This window comes from Galleria mellonella, unplaced genomic scaffold, assembly GCF_026898425.1.
Source record: "Galleria mellonella isolate WM207_F2 unplaced genomic scaffold, CSIRO_AGI_GalMel_v1 utg40, whole genome shotgun sequence".
NCBI lineage: Eukaryota > Metazoa > Arthropoda > Insecta > Lepidoptera > Pyralidae > Galleria > Galleria mellonella.
The window spans coordinates 5500131-5518507 of NW_026442094.1; the positions used below are offsets into that span (position 1 = coordinate 5500131).

The following is an 18377-nucleotide window of genomic DNA, read 5'->3' on the forward strand; positions in this document are numbered from 1 at the left end:
AGGGAACAACGGATTGGCAACTTTGCCCTTGGGGAAGCTAGATATAGCCTTTTTCTTCATATCTTATTCATATTGTATTTTTTTTTTATTTAACTCTCTTTATCTGTCAAAACATTTAACCTGATTTCATTCGGGTCTATCGTCACATACTGGTACCTCGCTACAGTATACCAATAGCGCAGGTGGAGTTACCATTCTATTTTTATCCCATAAGCAAATCCCTCCATACATAAGTTGCGTATATCTTAATATTAGGTTGTGATAGGTGATAATTCGCAATTTTTACTGTAAAAACGCTAGGTAAGTGAGATTTATTGATTCGAAGTCAATTTACAAGTATAGGCAAATAACAAATGAAATAAATTAATTATTCTTTATTTTTTATTATAATACTTTGGATTGAACTAATTATTAGTACTTGGTGATCAAATCAAAACTAGACAAGTGGCGAATAAAAACATTAGTAGATCGAAGAAACGTTATCGCTATCTCATGCATGAAAAAGAACAAGACAACAACGTAAATGTGTCTTATTCACTTTCATCCTCTGATATACGTACTTATATGGTTAATATTTTTTTTTTTCTATTTTATATACATATGTAAAATACTGAATATTTTTTTATTTTTTTTTAAATATAAATGAATTTATTTGCCATTTGTCAAATGTAACCAGCAACAATATATTATAACAGTATAATACTCGTATGTATCGTCATTATCATTTCAGCCATTAGATGTCCACTGCTGAATCACTGTCACGTGAATCAATGTCACGCTTGGCAGGCGGGTTGGCAACCGCAGCTAGGCTTTGGTGATGTTTTAAAAGGATCGTTGCTGCTCATCTCTCGACCGTTAAGTTCCCTTAGTCGCCTCTTACGACACCCACGGGAAAGGAAGGGATGGCCTATTCTATGCTGGTACCACACGGCAAGTTATATGTATAATAATCAATTATTATAACAATTGTTGTAAAATATGTTTTATAGAAGGTTCCACCTACCATATCAATAATTAGGTTAGCACGGTCTTTATGTGGGCGAAAACTGGTTGCGATCTGCACTTATATTAATTTTAATATGCCAATGCAAATATTCCCATTTATGTAAATCTTTAACTACATAGAGGCTAGTTGTGGTTTGAGTGCGACAGTCCGGTTGAAGGAAATCAAGCTTAAATATAGACATTTGCGTTTAAATTCACCAGATTAATACTAATTTCTTTTTTATGCAACTTACAAATAGAATGTTGTTCGTTCACCGTTACTGCCATAAGTCTCTCTAATAGATAATAATAATAGAACGTCTGTGGATCTGCGCAGTACACCAAGTAAGCTTATTCGTATGTCTATATATATATATATATATATATATATATATATATATATATATATATATATATATATATATATATATATATATATATATATATATATATATATATATATATATATATATATATATATATATATATATTCGGTATAATATTTATTATCTCAATTTAAGTAATAGGAAAATATTTTTTTGTATAATGTATATTCGACACCTCTGTCCTCAAATGCTGTTTTTACCTAATGATTAGCTGGTAAAGAATGCATAACAACATGAAGCTCGCAATTTGTACAAATTTTATTGTGCAGTAAATAAATGGCAAACAAGCTGACGGCCCACCTGATGAAAAATTGTCCGTCGTCTATAGACATGAACAACACTAAAGACAGTACAAAATGCCATCACCGATAGATATGAAGAGCACCGTGGGCATAACAAAGTATATATGTCTCCCGTGATACCTTTCATGCGTATTACTACTACTATTTAATACTAACGACCCATTCCGGCTTCACACTTTTTTTTAATAAAATACAACACAAGTAACTCTCTGATAATGTACTCGTACTTTTCTGTAACTGAAAGAATTTTTAAAACCGCCTTTTTAAGACCGCTTTTTGTACTTTTATATGTATATTTTAATCTGTACTTCATGCTACTGTATTTCAGTTAAATTATTTATATGTCTTTGGTGTAATAAAGAGTTAAATAAACAAAATCAGTCAAGTAATTTTTCGGTTTATCAGTTACAAATAAAAAATAAAATCTTTCCTCTTTATAATTTTAGTAAAAACATATTCAGTAGATTGCTAGTGACAGATATAGAGATAATATCTAAGCAGTGTTTTACGCGTAACGTACAATTTCCGTGCATGTTGAGTAAAGAACACTAATAATAGGTTCTGATCTTAGGAAAGATCTTAAATTATGTGGCCTTCAATGGCCGCCCGGTCGTAGCTATTTAGAAAGAAATGAAGGTATATTCCCTTTAGCAACTAATATAGGAAAATAAACTAACTGTGTTTGCCAATCCGCCTGCCAAGCGTGGCAACTACTGGCAAAACTTCCTTTATGGGGAAGGCTTATGTTCAGCAGTGGGCAGTTAACGGCTGAAATAATAATAAAAAAATAGGAAAATAGCCATACCTACTAATAATCTGGAAGTTTAAAATAATTATGAGTCATTAAAAACTAGGGCAAAAAGTTCTAGATGAGATAGAAGTTCTAGAGAGTAGAGGGAAAACAGACAAGTTTTTTTAACGTACGCATTTACGATTGTTTTAATCAACGTAATTGGTGGCTACTATCAGATAAACCATTGTTTTTTTTAATATTTTTTTTACTATTGAAGGGTCCCGCGATTGATTGCGATTTCACCTGATGGAAAGCGATGTTATGGTCTAAGATGGAGCTCGCGGGTCCACGAATAGCACATTTGCTTTATAATTCAAATTATTAACAGATAGACCTAATTGGGTCAAAAATATCACTTACAGTAATATATTATTTGAAGAGAAATGACAATGCGTATATATTTACCCGACCGCCAAATATAGAAGGGGGATTTATGTTTGTTTTTATGTTTATGTTTGTATTATGTAAAAATATTTAAAAAATATTAATATTCTTTTATTATAAAATATTATAAAAATAACGAGTTACATTCACACGGAAACTTAGAATGAATGGCTTATTTATTCTGCCGTATTAGCGCAATCCTAAGACGCGATCTAAATGGCGATGGATTTTAAATATGCTGGAGTTAGATTAGGTTTATCTTATAAGTGCTATTAACTACTTTATTCTAAACAAAATTCACGATCATATTTCTTTCACTTTATTTGTATTATTTGAAAGTACTCTACTTATGTAACATCGTCGTTACCTTACAAAAAAGAGCATATTCCTTTTTAAAAGGCTGATAGTGCACCTGTATTTCCTCCTGTGTTGCCGGTGCTCATGGGCGGCGGTAGTCATTTACCATCAGATAAGCCACATGCTTGTTTAACCCCTGGATTATATAAAAAAAAGACAATAAACGGTTACTGTAGCCTTTGCTTGCCTGCAACACCAGGGATGTTACGAACGCGCTGTCAACTCTGAATGATCAATGATATCTATTCAGAAAACACAGATTTAATATACGCAATTTACTAGAAATTTCAACGTCTCAGCTCATTACTAAGTTGGCCCCGAAATGACTTTGTCATACTCGATATTACCTATTAAATTATGGACTTGTACCAACATGGTGCATATTATTGACAAATATTTATTTTTCTATTTGTGTAGACTCGTCTTAAAACTAAATAAACTGTGCCTTTATCAAGTACTGTTTATTTAAAGTATTAATAACTATTATCCAAGGTTAAATAATTACATGCGTACATTTTTATAAAACCGTTTTTGTAATATTATCTTATGTCAATTTACCAACTATTTAATAGTGTAATTCAGTTCAAAAAGTACAGTCAGCTTAATGTTTGTATTATTAAGATAGAATGTTCGAGACCTATTTCAAAATGTATGTATATAAATATACACACAAAATAAATAACTTAAGTGCTGTGACATTTGTTTTGCTTCACACATTACCACATATATTTCTCTGTTTGGTTTGGAATGTGTGTTGGTATTTTTGCAATTAGCGTCGCGCCCCACAATCTGTAGCTGTTATACCAATTTATAATATAATGTCTTGATTATAAATTAGATATAAATAAGTGCATACTTAGCTATGTAGAGCAGTAAGCTTATTTAAATAGAGATCTATACTTTATTAATCGTATAGTTTAAATAGATTATATTTTACAAAAATGTATATTTAATCATACTTCAAAATAATTATATTTTTGTGAAAAATATAGACTAAATTAATAAAAATGAAAAAAAATTAAGAATGTTAAAAAATATATAATTACATTAAACCCGGATAACAATTAGTGAATTGTGACATAAATATTTGATTTTGTTACCTATAAATCTAGACATATAGAAAAAGAAAAAAATTCAATTTTATTTTACTGATTGTTATTCAATCATTATTAAAGGGCTGAACAGATTCGGGTGAAAATTGTCACAAGGAATAGAAAATATTAATAAACACTGTATACATAAGAAAATTTCATAAGCCAAAGTGATAAAATACATTCACAATAAAATTGACAAAAACATTTTGTTAATTTTATTGTGAACCTTAATGTGTTTATTTTTCGGCATGAAATATAATGAAATTTTCTATTCAAGATGACGACTGTTTCTTTAGTCATCTCTAATTGGGAATTAAAGAAATAAAACCAAGCGGAGTATCCGAAATGTAATTATTAACTTAATACCATATATGGCAACAGATCGCCCAGGTAATGCATCCTCTGGTAGCGAGCGGCTATAGTTGAACGGAAGCGGACGAAATTAGCCGCGCGTGCGCATCGCCCGAGCGGGGCCGCCGCCGAAACTAAATACCCAAATGCGTTTGTGATCGCCCCACGGTTGCCAAATACGGTACGAATCTCGGGTTTCGCGCGGCCCGCTGGCACTACACCAGCCTCTGCAAAAACGTCCTCTATTCCTGTCTAATGCTCGAAAACACGTAAAAACAGTTTTTATTTCTGTAGCGAGCGCCCTCTAAATTTAGGTATGGAAACTGAAAGTAATACGAGTGATTTTGGGTACGGGCCGCGTTGTCTGTATTTAGATTAGTGGCAGGAGCGGTGTGCGAACGGAGTGGAGTTGATAACAGGCACGTTTGCAGGATTGCGCGTGCGCTGCAGTGGTTCTGTGATTGTGTTACGGCTATGCGTTTCGTGTTTACGCCGGCAGTGCTACTAAAAGGATTTGGATGTCACAAATGCTGCCCGAAGGAGGTGATTATAGGATTTACAGTTTAATAATGATTACTATTTAATATATTATAAAGCTTATCAGTGCAGTGTGAATGAAATTATCAGTTTGTGATTCTTGTTTATTAGAATGAGAGAAGTATAAACAGTCTTTATTGCTTTGATGTTAGTTCAGTTTGAGTATTTATTTGCTGCATGAATAAGAACAGCTTTGGATAAAATAATTATATTTTTGCTATTATAGTACTGCCAGTTTTTTTATTGTATCTATGTTCACATTAATACCTGATAGAAAAACTTAGGTTTTTTTTTGCATCAGATACAAATACAGATGTAAATTTTATAAATTAAACATATTATCAATTAGTTTATTAAAACATAATTTCATTTATCTTAATGATATGAAAATGACATTTAAGAAGGTATGAGATAATACTTCCGGACGTCGACTGAGGTAATCATTTGCCTTTTTAACTAAGTAAGGTCGGATATTAAAAGTGATAATTACTGATATCAATCAAGATCGAATTGACAAACTTTATTTTATGAAGGCCACTATGTCATGAAGCATCCTAAGTCTCTATTTTAATATGTAACCTGGCGACGTATTTATATATATATATATATATATATATATATATATATATATATATATATATATATATATATATATAATATATATATATATATATATATATATATATATATATATATATTAAATAACATCATATTTATTAAATAAATTCGACCATATTAAAAGTAGCTAGCCCTTATTTAAACAAAATCAAAAATACGATTATATTTGTTTTTATTAAAATTACGCGACGTCTTAGTGATGTATGAAACGATTTTAATGATTACATTTTCAATCAAATGAGTTTAATTCCATTCGATTCCATATTAATTTGTTTAAAGTATATGCTAGTTTTCTGTAAGATAATAATAAATTGTAATTAATTAAAACATAGAAATTGTTCAACAAAAAAAAAATACAGTAACTTTAAAATAACAAAATGAAAATAATTATCGAAATCGGTTCGGCGAAGATGTCGCGTCACGTCCTAATATTATAACTGAGAGTTTGTTTGTTACCTCTTGGAGTTTTAATGGCTCAATTAATCATTACAAAATTTGGCATATATCTCATAGGTATTTGGGATGAAGAAGGACATAGGTTGCTTTTACCCTGGTCATGCGGACGTAGACGCGATAAAACACTAGTCTTTACTAATTTTGAAGTTGTTCATTGTAATTTACATTAGTTCAAAAATTTCAAATCGACCAATCTACTATTAATTTATTATAATAGAGTACATTAATTTATTTATTGATAAATAATTTATGATAATAAATTTAATTTATTATCATCATCATCATCATCATCATCTCAGCCATTATTCATCCACTGCTGATCATAGAACTCCTCTATAAACTGCCATAATTTATTATAATTAACACTAATATAATAAAAACTCAACTAATTGAGTACTAGGTGCCTGTTATAATAAATTGGTTGATTTCAGATCTTTGAACAACTGTAAATTACAATGGGCAAATTTGACATATCGGTATATGGTGTTGACAATTTGACACCAGCCGTGTATGGGCAATAGGCCGCTATACCGTAGCTATTATAGTGTGATAGAAAAGACAAATAAATTTATGACATATGTACACATGACACACATGTAGATATAAATTTTCTACGGCTATAGATTCACTTGAAAACAGGCGTTACATTACTTTTAATTTTAAATTCAGAATGCAATTTCAATTGAGAAGAATAGTCAAGAAGTTGATTTTTTTGTTCAAACGATTTATGTTAAATTTTATAACTTATAAAAATTTTGTATAACGAGTAGGCTAATCTAGATACTTGTGTAAATTAACAAGATAATTAAGTGTAATAGAAATACATTTAAATAAAAATAAATGCAAATGGATATTACACATCTCCATTTAGTTACAAACTAAATGGAGCTTGAACTATCGGTTAATCCCCATAGTCTAATGACCACTGACAGGTGTATCTACTTAAATACTTTTCTGTATATCTGAAAATATATTTTAGGTCATTCCCCGACCTAGTGATAATTAGGTAACTATAACAAAATTGATGCCAAACTCCCGGGTATTTCATTCTATCAGTCAAAAATGCTATAAGATGTTATCAGAGCCAAGTCTGGCATTGTATTTATTTATTCTTGATTCATGTAGATATTTTATTATTTTCTCATTTTAACTATATAATTACAAAATGACTTTTATTATTTACTTATAAATTTCTATATAATATAACAATAACTTAATATATTAAACAAATCACGTTTTTTTATTGTTAGGGAGGCAAACCAGCAGACAAACTACCTGATAGAAAGCGAATCTCATTGCCCAAAAACACCTGCGATACAATTAAGACAATTTTGCTTAGTATCTTTAAAATGTCTAAAATATTGAGAATTTTAATCTTCATTTTGTTATTGATTCATTGACAAGGCGATCATAATTTGTTTTTTTTTTCTTTTATACATTATTTGTAATTTTCTTTTCTTAGAAAAAATAGAGTACAGTTGGATTGAACTGACTTTTACACGCGGATAAAATTCACTCTTGGTACATTTCAAAAAAATGCTTATTGTGACTTAATATTTTTGAATTAACTAAATTAATTGACAATATTTCTTAACACAAAATCTTGTAATTTTTTTAGTATCTTCTTTATTTTTATAGTATTACACAATCACAAGCATTACCTATTAATTTAAGCTAGGATAGCTTTTATTATATATGACCAAAAATCAAACATATACAATATCCAAATCTGGGCCTAATTGGTCAATTTCTTAATTAGAAAAGCTTATGTTTTAAGTTGAAACGATAGAGATTCGAATCTAGAGCAGACCTCCTAAACTATACTATAGAGACAAATTTACAAACTGAGCAGTAAAAAAGGAATGATTTAGAATCAAGGTCTATTATATTATATAAATATCATATATATGTAAGCAATTAAGTGTATTTTATATCAAAATAATCGATTATTACAATCAATATCTAATTTTATTGCAATATTAAAGCAATAAATCATACTTATTGCTAATGCAAAACTATTCAAACGTAAGATTATGTAAAATAGTCTTCCTACAATGGATATGCATTTACGATTCAGTTGTTTTGTTATAAAATCTCAATAAATTACGCATAAACACAATTAGCTCTATCATAATTGTTGATTTATAGGCAATTTTCAACTCTATGCTAGTAGTTATAAGAGTTTAAGTGACATATAACTCGCATATAGCGAGTTTATGTATCTCCTACGCGCCGTGATTCATTCCGTGCCACTCATAATTCTGTAATACCATATATGGATGCTATTAACATTCCCTTTGCCGTCCGTGTGTCTAATTCAACAATACGTAACAAGGTACCTGTTTCCTAAAAGAAAATCGAAAACTTGCTGATCTACATATTAGATAAATAAAATAAATATACGTGAGAAATCCCGCAACGTTCAGTAATACAAGTGCCTATATAAAAATATATATTTAAAAGATTCCGCATTTATTATTTCTATATTAATATTATAATTGTAAAAGTGAACGCTAAGGTTATGGAATGAGCTCCCTGTTTAGGTTTTTCCAAGAGATTACAGCATAGGGTTTTAAAATTGGTTGGTTTATCCAATACAAACAAACAAGCAAATCTTTTCTCTTTTTTCATATTAGTATCGATATGTTGATATCAACCAAATTGTCCACTGCTGAACATAGTCCTCCCTCTTGGGGGGTTTTACCAGTAGTTGCCACGCTTAGGTGGATTAGCAACCGTAGTTAAACTCAAAGCTTAGATGTTTTAAAAGAGATGCTGCTGCTCATCCCTCGACCGTTAAGTTTCCGTAGTCGCCTCTTAGAACAACCACGGGAAAGGAAGGGGTGGCCTATTCTATGCCTTGATCAAACGGCCGTAATATAGGTATAAAATTATATAAATAAATATAGAATTGTTCGATAGAATTTATAAAATTTAAGTAGCTGCTTATTTATTTGTATTTCGTTTCTTCAATTATTACGTATTTTTGTCCCATCATTATATTAATTACTTAACAGATTATGATAAAACTCTACAAATAATATTTTGCAGGTTATATACGGTCTTACCTCAAAAAATATTTAAATTGTCGATAGATATTCTATATATGTTTAGACAAATTACAAAATTGTATCTAGAATCTTTTTATGTCTAAACAGAAAAACGTGTCTTATTAAAAATAAAACGTATTTTAATTAACAAATTTTATTACAATAACATAGTTTATATATTTTAGCACATAGAATTACAAATCAATATTATTACATCGCCTAAATATATTAAACTGTACTTAGAAAGACAGTGTTCAATTATTTTTGTAGTAACACGGAGAAGTTTAAAATGTGTCTATAGGCAGGTAAAATTACAATTCAAACATCACGCCCATTTTGGATTATTTTAAATTAGTATATATACCTTCATATTATTGATATTGAGTAAGTAAGTTATCATACACGTTTCGTATTTAATTTGTTATCGCTATAAAATTACTACGAAACAAAAGTCTGGTCACTGATATAAAGTTAAAGGTTATCTTTTACTTCCGTATTCATTTCAGTTCAGTCTGTATAATATATTATATAACGCACATACCTACATACTTGTTGGTATGTGGCTTATATAATATCTTATAACAGCTGATAGATTGTAAATCAAATTCATTTTCTAGAGGCATTGAAAATAAATATTTAAATGCATTTAAAAATAGAACATGTAGAGCTACATGTTCTATTTTTAAATAAATATTTAAAAATGCACATCGCACTGTAATTTGAATACCTATCGCAATACCGCGGTATTGAAATGTAAAATACCGCGGAAGTCGCAATATTGTGACTTTATTTTATGGGGTGTTAAAAATTCGCTTTGCAGAAATTATAATATGATTCTTTTGCTATAACCCACCCATGAAATCGGACTACTCTGTTAATATTATGCACTTAGGACGAGGTGACTATTAAATTAGGGATTTTTATTTAGACGATTTGTGAACCGATTTTCACACTTCTTTTTACGATCGGTAGAAACTACTCCTACATAATTATTTTATGAAAATATTTTAAATTGTGTATGAAATATATCATATAAGTACAAAACAAAAACAAATAATTTTGCATACTGTATTTTAAGACACTGAAGTAGCTGCATAGATCCTACCTTTATAAAAAAACGTATAGATATTAAAGTAATATCATGAACTATTTATTCATTAGCTACAATGATATTATAATAAAGTAAAATCATTGACCAGTTATTTGTAGGAGATTGTTATTTTTATCTTTTTTTATAGGTACTACGAATACAGATTAAGAATAGTATGAAGGTGACAAACAAAAATAAAATATTATCTTTTTAATTTATTTGTAGAGAATCATTGCTGGCCAGTTTCACGTTAATATTTTATCTACAGACTATATAAATATTCCTAAATCGAGTAAAGTAAAACAATGCTATTTAGCTATTACTAAAATTTATAACTATTTAATACATTTAAACATATTATAAGAATGAAAATAATCTATCTCTATACATATATATATATATATATATATATATATATATATATATATATATATATATATATATATATATATATATATATACGTAACTACTTCATGATTCTTTTTCTATTCCCAGGAGTTGATTGTTTAAATGTAAAAAAAATATATCTTTTCTATGATATTGTTTCATATAAATATGTTGCAAATACATTTTTAAGACATAACACTTCTATTTTCAAGAATACCATAACATACGATAAGTACCATAGCCATCTTAGTGTTAAGTTCATTGTAGGTACCGTTCATGTCTATAGGCGACAGTTACCACTTTATATAAGTATAACGACCTATTTGTTCTTACCTAAAGAAAACATTTTTTTTTATACTACTTAGAATGGCAAACAAGATGACGGCCCACCTGATGAAAAGTGGTAACCGTTGCCTATAGACATGAGCAGTACCATGGACATAACAGAGTATACTGTTTCGCCCATGATACCCCCCATGCATTGCCATTCCTGAGGACTCAGATGTTATTCCTCTGTACTCAGTAAATTCACGCCATATCCCACCCTTCAAACCGAAACACAGCCATGCAAACACAACTTCTTCACGGTTGAAACACGAATGGAACATACCAGAATTATTGTCACATTTAAAATTTACTATATTTATCATACTTATGTGAATACCTTAGGTTGTAACGTAAGCGAGTTAGGTCGACAGATGACAAATCATTTAGTGAAAGGTGGCCATTATGATTGCACATGACATGTATTGTTTAGAAATCAACCTACGCCAGTACGGATAATGTTAATAACAAAGTGTGTACCTAACCAATGAATAATACAGCATGTTTCAATGGAACTTAGTAAAAAAGTAAATAAAGTTTTGTTAAAAGAAATTATCATAGAAACACTCTGTAAATGATGTCGAAAGAAAAGAACATTAATAAAAACAATAAAGAATTGAAGAGATAATATTCTGGGCGAACTTATACGACATGGTGATTTTTAAAGAGCATACTAGAAGGAATAATAGAGGGCAAAAGAGGAAGGGCAAGACTGAGAAATAATTATATGGGATAGATAAAGGAAACACTAGGTGTCATGTCGTATATCGAAGTCAATGATATGACCTGGGATAGAGTTGGCTGGCAAAAAAATCATGAATTAGTTACACTGATAAAAAAAAACTCTTAAATAAAAAAAGAAGACAATTAGACGTCAGTAGACTTTTATGTTCTTGTCAATTATTCGTTTGTTTATATTTTCATTAAATTATATGTAAATAGACAATCAACTCTTCTGTTGTAATAAACGTTAATAACGTTAACGAAATTAATCTAAGAGACGGCGAAAGGCTTTCCTCTTGTCACTTTAAATTTTACATAACGAGAAATGATATGAAATACCTTTTTCTGTCCCGTCTTGAATTGACATCGCGTTATACTATTATTACCATTTTTACTGAATCTACTTTTAGCAGATCTTAAAGGAAGACTTTTTTACGTTTATCAATGTAAAAATATTTGGCATGTTTCCAATTTGGCCACGTTACACATAACTTGTGCGTTTGTCCTTTGAATTGAATAGAAATAGGTATGTTCAATTTTACAGAAATGGCGCCAAAATAAAAGTAGGTAGATTTTAGACAGACGCAATGGTTGTTTTTATAATTTCTCGTACCACGACAATATATCGTACGATTTTATGGCCTCGATATACCAGGAGAGGTATAATATATGCAATTTTATCAGCCACTTTGCTATTTACCATAACACGGTATGCAGGATTTGCATTCGAATAATTTGAATATTATTTCAGAATTAATATTCGAATAATTTTATAACAACATATTTTTAAATAATAAAATAAATAATAAGTACATAATATAATGATATCAAATAAAATAAATTATATTGCATAATATTCCAATATCAACACTTATAACTTTACAAGGGAGGTCTATAGCAGTAAACACTTAAATGCTGATATGACGATGATGTAGTTAAATTAATTTAATTCGAATAAATTTCCCTTTACAACGCTAACAAAGGAAACCAAATAACTAGAATGATGCACTTTGCGTTTCTCTACAGGTGGATTTCAGTCTTCGGAAAATTGGTGTACTTTCAATATATACTGGCGTGACACCAGTGAGGGATGATAGGTGAGGATGAAACAGGTCGATTCAGCTATAGTGACGAATTCATAAAAAAATAATCAAGATGATTTCTAGGGGAAACCGCGTGGAAGTTAACCTAATGGAGTATATTGCTAGTAATGGGGTTATTAGATCCCCAATACTAACAGTCCTTTTCCCCCTTGGCGATTATTACTAGGATAGATCAGATAGGTAGGGTAGATAGTGTAAGAATACACTCGAACTCTTTATCTTATTTTCTAACATGTCCATTGAAATCTCCTATACGAGAAAATGCTATATTTCTAAATATAAAACTTATTTGTTACCTTTATTTTTCCTTTTTTTTTCGGATATTCAAATATTGTCCTGAAAAAAAAAACGGAATATTCCAGTATTAAAATATCCAATATGTCCTAGGTATTGTAATGGTCAAGTCATATGTTGTGTAATTTATGGGTAAATTATAAAAGCCGCCAATAGAGAGTTTTCAGTGATAACATCAAATATGCGTTTGTTATGAGAGTAGGTTGTTTTGTTTATATAGAAATTAAATTAATAATAAATTAAAACTATAACGACTATTAAAGTGATTAATATTTACATATTGTCGAAACACATTTCCCTCCTTTCTTTCACAGCCGTTTAAAAACAAGGTATTATTAAATAATTTTCTTGGAACAAAACCATAAACACGTTCACTTCGAACACACTCGTATTAAACTCCGGAAACTCATGTAAAAACATCCATGTCGATTCATACATTTCATGACCTATTTAGTTTTATAAATATCATAGAACGATATTAGAGATTTTTATATATATATTTTTTTCCATTAAACAGTAATAGGGTTCTTATATGTGATCTCTTAAATTTATTTCTAAAACTATCATATTAAATTACACATAAATTAAATTACATTATTTACCATATTTCTTGCAAATAAATATTCATTCATTCATTTATTCATTCATTCAAAAACTATAATCTGAAGGTAACTAGTCACTTTTGATAAACTATCAACATCATTATCCTATTGTGGGGTTTTGCCAGTAGTTGCCACGCTTCGGTCGCAGTTAGGCATTGATGATGTTTTAAGAGGGATGACAGCTGTTATAAATTTACTTTACTCTGGAGTTAACATCAAACAAAGTTTTAATTTTAGAGATAGAAAATGGCGAAAGAAAGAAAGAAATTTATTATTCTTATTCTTTATTGTACACAAATATAATGTTAACTACAATTCATTTTAGACGCAATGTATGAATGTATATATGTATGGACAAAGACGAGCTTATCTATAATAAGAGAATTCTTCCAGCAAACCTTTTCATGTAAATTGGATGTTATTTTAAAAAAATAAAAATCATAAAAGTCATACAATCTGCGTACATTGTGTAAACATAAAATATTTACAGAATCATGTGATTTATATAGTAACATTAAAAAATAAAATATTAAAAGTGTCTACCGATTCCTGCTGTAATCATCATCATCATCTCCCTACCCTTATCACAATTATTATTTGGGGTGATATAATATTTTTTTTAAATCATATTACAAAAAGATTTGGCTTATAGTTTTACAACCGGCCGCCTGCCTGACGTCAATCCTCTTTGGGAATTAATACCGAATGAATACCGATTCCTGCTTTAATAATAGCCTAAATTTATACATAGACAAGTGCAAGTGTATTAGTGTGCTAGTATGTGTCGTAATATTTTTTGAACTAGGTCCCTGCTTAGCATTTAAAGCGCTACAGCGCTGTTTTTCAGCAAAAACCGTGATAAATAAGTGCTTTATAATCAACCCCAATATATTTTTCGTTCGCCTTACACTTTTTTATCAGTCAGAGCATCTACCCATGTTACATCATCAACATATATCCTCCTAAATCGTACAAGGATGATTATTTAGTTACTTACACAGTTCATGATGACGTGTACCATCATTGGCTGATTGCCAACGATCTGTTCCGACGTAACATCGTGAGAATTGTGACGTTGTTCTGTATAACTTTCGCTCGCTATAATATATATATATATATATATATATGTTTTAATACAATGTTTTAAATTTATCGAATAAAGTAGTTAAAAAACTTTACTGATACGAAACTGACAAAACTTTACTTGCTATAAAGAAAAAAGAAGAATGATTAAAGTTCATAATATAGTTATTTTGATAACTATATTATATATATATATATATATATATATATATATATATATATATATATATATATATATATATATATATATATATATATATTTTTAACTCAGTTTTACAGATTTATGAATAAAGTAAAAAAAAAAAAAAAATACAAAACTTTGAATTGAGAACCTCTTTCTTTTTGAAGTTGGTTGAAAATAAGAGCCCGTGAAAATTAAGTGCCATTTTTTAATTGATAGGAGTATCGTGTAACTTTACTGGCATAAATTCGGATAATATATATTGTATTTATTTATTTAAAATGCTCTATTAGAGCGCCAAATTTAAAGTAAATATATTTATTCGTTGAAAAAATTTTAAATAATAAACATTTAACAGTCTAAATATATATATATATATATATATATATATATATATATATATATATATATATATATATATATATATATATATTATATTTATGCTTACTAGCACAATTTTATATTTAATTTCGAAGTGTCATCTCGAATTCATATTTGGAACTCTTTGTAAGTCGAAACGAAAAGTTTAATATAAACTGTTATATTGTAAAGTACGTATAAGTACACAGTACGTATAAGGGACAGTAACACTTCATCATCATCATCATCATCATCGTTATATCAGCCTTTAATTGTCCACTGTTGAACACAGGCCTCCTTCATAAAAGTAAGTTTTGCCAGTAGTTGCTACATTTGGCAAACGGGTTCTAAGAGGATCGCTGCTGCCCATACCTCGATTATTAAGTCCCCTTAGTCGTCTCTTACAATACCCATAGGTTAGGAAAGGGTAGTCCATTTTATGCCGGGACCATGCGGCAAGTAAATGCGTATATATAATTCACAGTAGCATAGATTTAACCCACCTTAGATTTGGCCTAATCGAGTGATGCCGAGTGATTCATTCTTTAGCAGTTATTGTTATTTTTGGTAATTTATTTTGGGCGATGTTCCGAAAACGTAAATGACGTTCTGATGATCGTTTCTGTTTGTGTCAGTGAAGTTATGCTAGTATTGTGGAAAGTTTGGGATGGTAAATAAGCTAACAAGGTCATCTGATAGAGAAAGAAACAAAGAAAAAATATTTATTTGGCGCATACTAATAACAGTTACAACAGAATCATAAACAATTATAAACGTAAATAAGAAAATTCAAAAAAAAATTATAATTAGCAATATATGCGACTAAAATGGTTACCACTCAGCTAAGTGTCTAGGCATTCGTACCCAATGTCCTAAACAATCAATCAATCAAAGTCATCTCTGGCCGCCCTTACGTGGGCGGGCGAGGTAGGGGTCTCGGGGCATACCCCTCTACCCCGGCTTCAACTCCGGAGGCGACGACCTCCGGGTCACTGGGTTCTTCAGCCGGCATACACTAATGGTCTGTGTATGCCGGCGTGGTGTCTTCTCCTAAACAATGATTTTCTGCGAAACTAATGTTAGTGGTAGATGGCGCTACCGTGGAAATACATTAATATTTATTAATTCTAATGTATGGAGTTTATTGTGGTTCTAATTTTATTTTATTTTATTTTATTTTATTTTATTTTTTATTTTGTATACGACTGATATTACTTACACTATTCAAAATTGTAATTATCATTTATATGCTGACGACCTTCAATTATACATATCTGTAAAACCGGATACAACTGAGTCGGTAGTAAATAGAATAAATGAAGATCTGAATCGCTTAGGCCTCTTGGTGTGAACAAAATTGTTTAGTTGTTAATCCCAGTAAGTCGAAGTTCATATTATCAACGTCAAGTAACTGATATTAATGCACGTAAACCACAAATCGTTTTGTCTGGAAATCATATAGAACAAGTGACATATGCACGAAATTTAGGTCTTGTTATGGACGAGAGATTACAATTCGAAAAACATATTTTGGATATCATGCGTAATTGTTTTTACAGACTAAAAGTACTGTACAGGCTGCGCGAATTCTTATCTGTTGATATTCGAATCAAACTGTGCGAAGCGTTAGTGTTGTCTAAGTTTAATTACGCTGATAATGTGTTTGGGGATGCCTTTTACCTCGAACTAAGAAAATGATACAACGTATCCAAAACGCATGTGCTCGATTTTGCTTTCCTATTGCTCGTCGTGCTCATATCACTCCCTTTTTGGAACAGAATAACTTGTTAAATATGACAGCACGTCGAAATTTACATTTTGCTTCATTGCTTTTTGGCGTAATACACAGTAAAAAGCCCTCATATCTGTATGATAAATTAAATTTTTCAAAGCGTAACATAAGAATAAATTCTCTTTTACTTTGTCCACGATACAGAACAGCTGTTTTTCGTGGTAGCTTCCAGTACGCTGCTACGAAATGCTGGAACAATCTTCCACCGCCAGTTAGGAACGCCAAATCATTATTTTTAAAAAACTATACAAGAATTATCTATGTACTATTTAACCTATAAATCTTACGGCAAAGTAGTTGTATATATATGTTTAATGTTTATATTTATTAATGTTATTTTATTCTATTTTGTTCTTTCTAGTATATGTAATTGGTTTGTATTTATTAGTTGTAATTTTGTTTTAATTATTATCATGAATATTATAAATAGTGCCCTCTCTCTCCCCCCCCCCCCCTTTATATATATATATATTTTTGGTATGAAAACCATTCACCTAGGACATACATTAAAGCTGAGTGGAGCCATTTCAGTGCATTTTTGGATGTAAAAATGATTATTTTATGTTAATTTTTAATTATGGTAAATTAAGTTTAATTATATGTACATTTTATTTGCTCATTTTTTTTTCTCGTTTGTTGTTTATACTGTATTTTTTACATTGCACTGAATAAAATATTTTTCTTTCTTTCTTTCTTTCTCTAGTTACATACTTAGATAAGCATATATAATAAAATTGTAATTGAATAATGATTCTTATTTATTATAATATTGAAATTGCCGTATGGTCCTGGCATAGAATAGCCCATCCCTTCCTTTCCCGTGGCTGTCGTAAAAGCAGACTAAGCCAGAGCGAGGGATGGGCAGCGACGTCCCTCTTAAAACATCTCCAAAGCCTTACTGCGATTGTACATCCGCCTGCCAAGCGTGGCAACTACTGGCAAACCCTTATGCTCATTTCTTTCTCACACGATACAATGTAAAGCAAATAGTGTTCCCAGACTCGACAACGTCCTAACAACCCACTCGTATTGTGTTTATGAGTGACAATAGATATTTCCCATCAAATGGATCATCATTTCCTTTACCTCCTCAATCAATAAAAAAACAAATAGATATTAGGGCTGA

The 18377-nt window shown here is 30.0% G+C and overlaps 1 protein-coding gene across 4 annotated transcripts in view; it reads left to right on the forward strand.

Annotated features, from left to right (window-relative positions):
• LOC113520340 (uncharacterized) overlaps nt 1-18377 on the forward strand; it is a 37763-nt gene that overhangs the window by 8144 nt on the left and 11242 nt on the right. The window contains exon 1 of one of the 4 annotated variants that reach the window (XM_052898135.1): nt 4794-5194. The exons of 2 other annotated variants lie outside the window; for them this stretch is intronic. In XM_052898135.1, the coding sequence (XP_052754095.1) occupies nt 5170-5194 (25 nt within the window). In that variant the 5' untranslated portion in view covers nt 4794-5169. Of the gene's footprint in view, nt 1-4793; nt 5195-18377 lie in introns of those variants that run through there. One more of the 4 variants, XM_026905652.3, reaches the window with a different exon arrangement.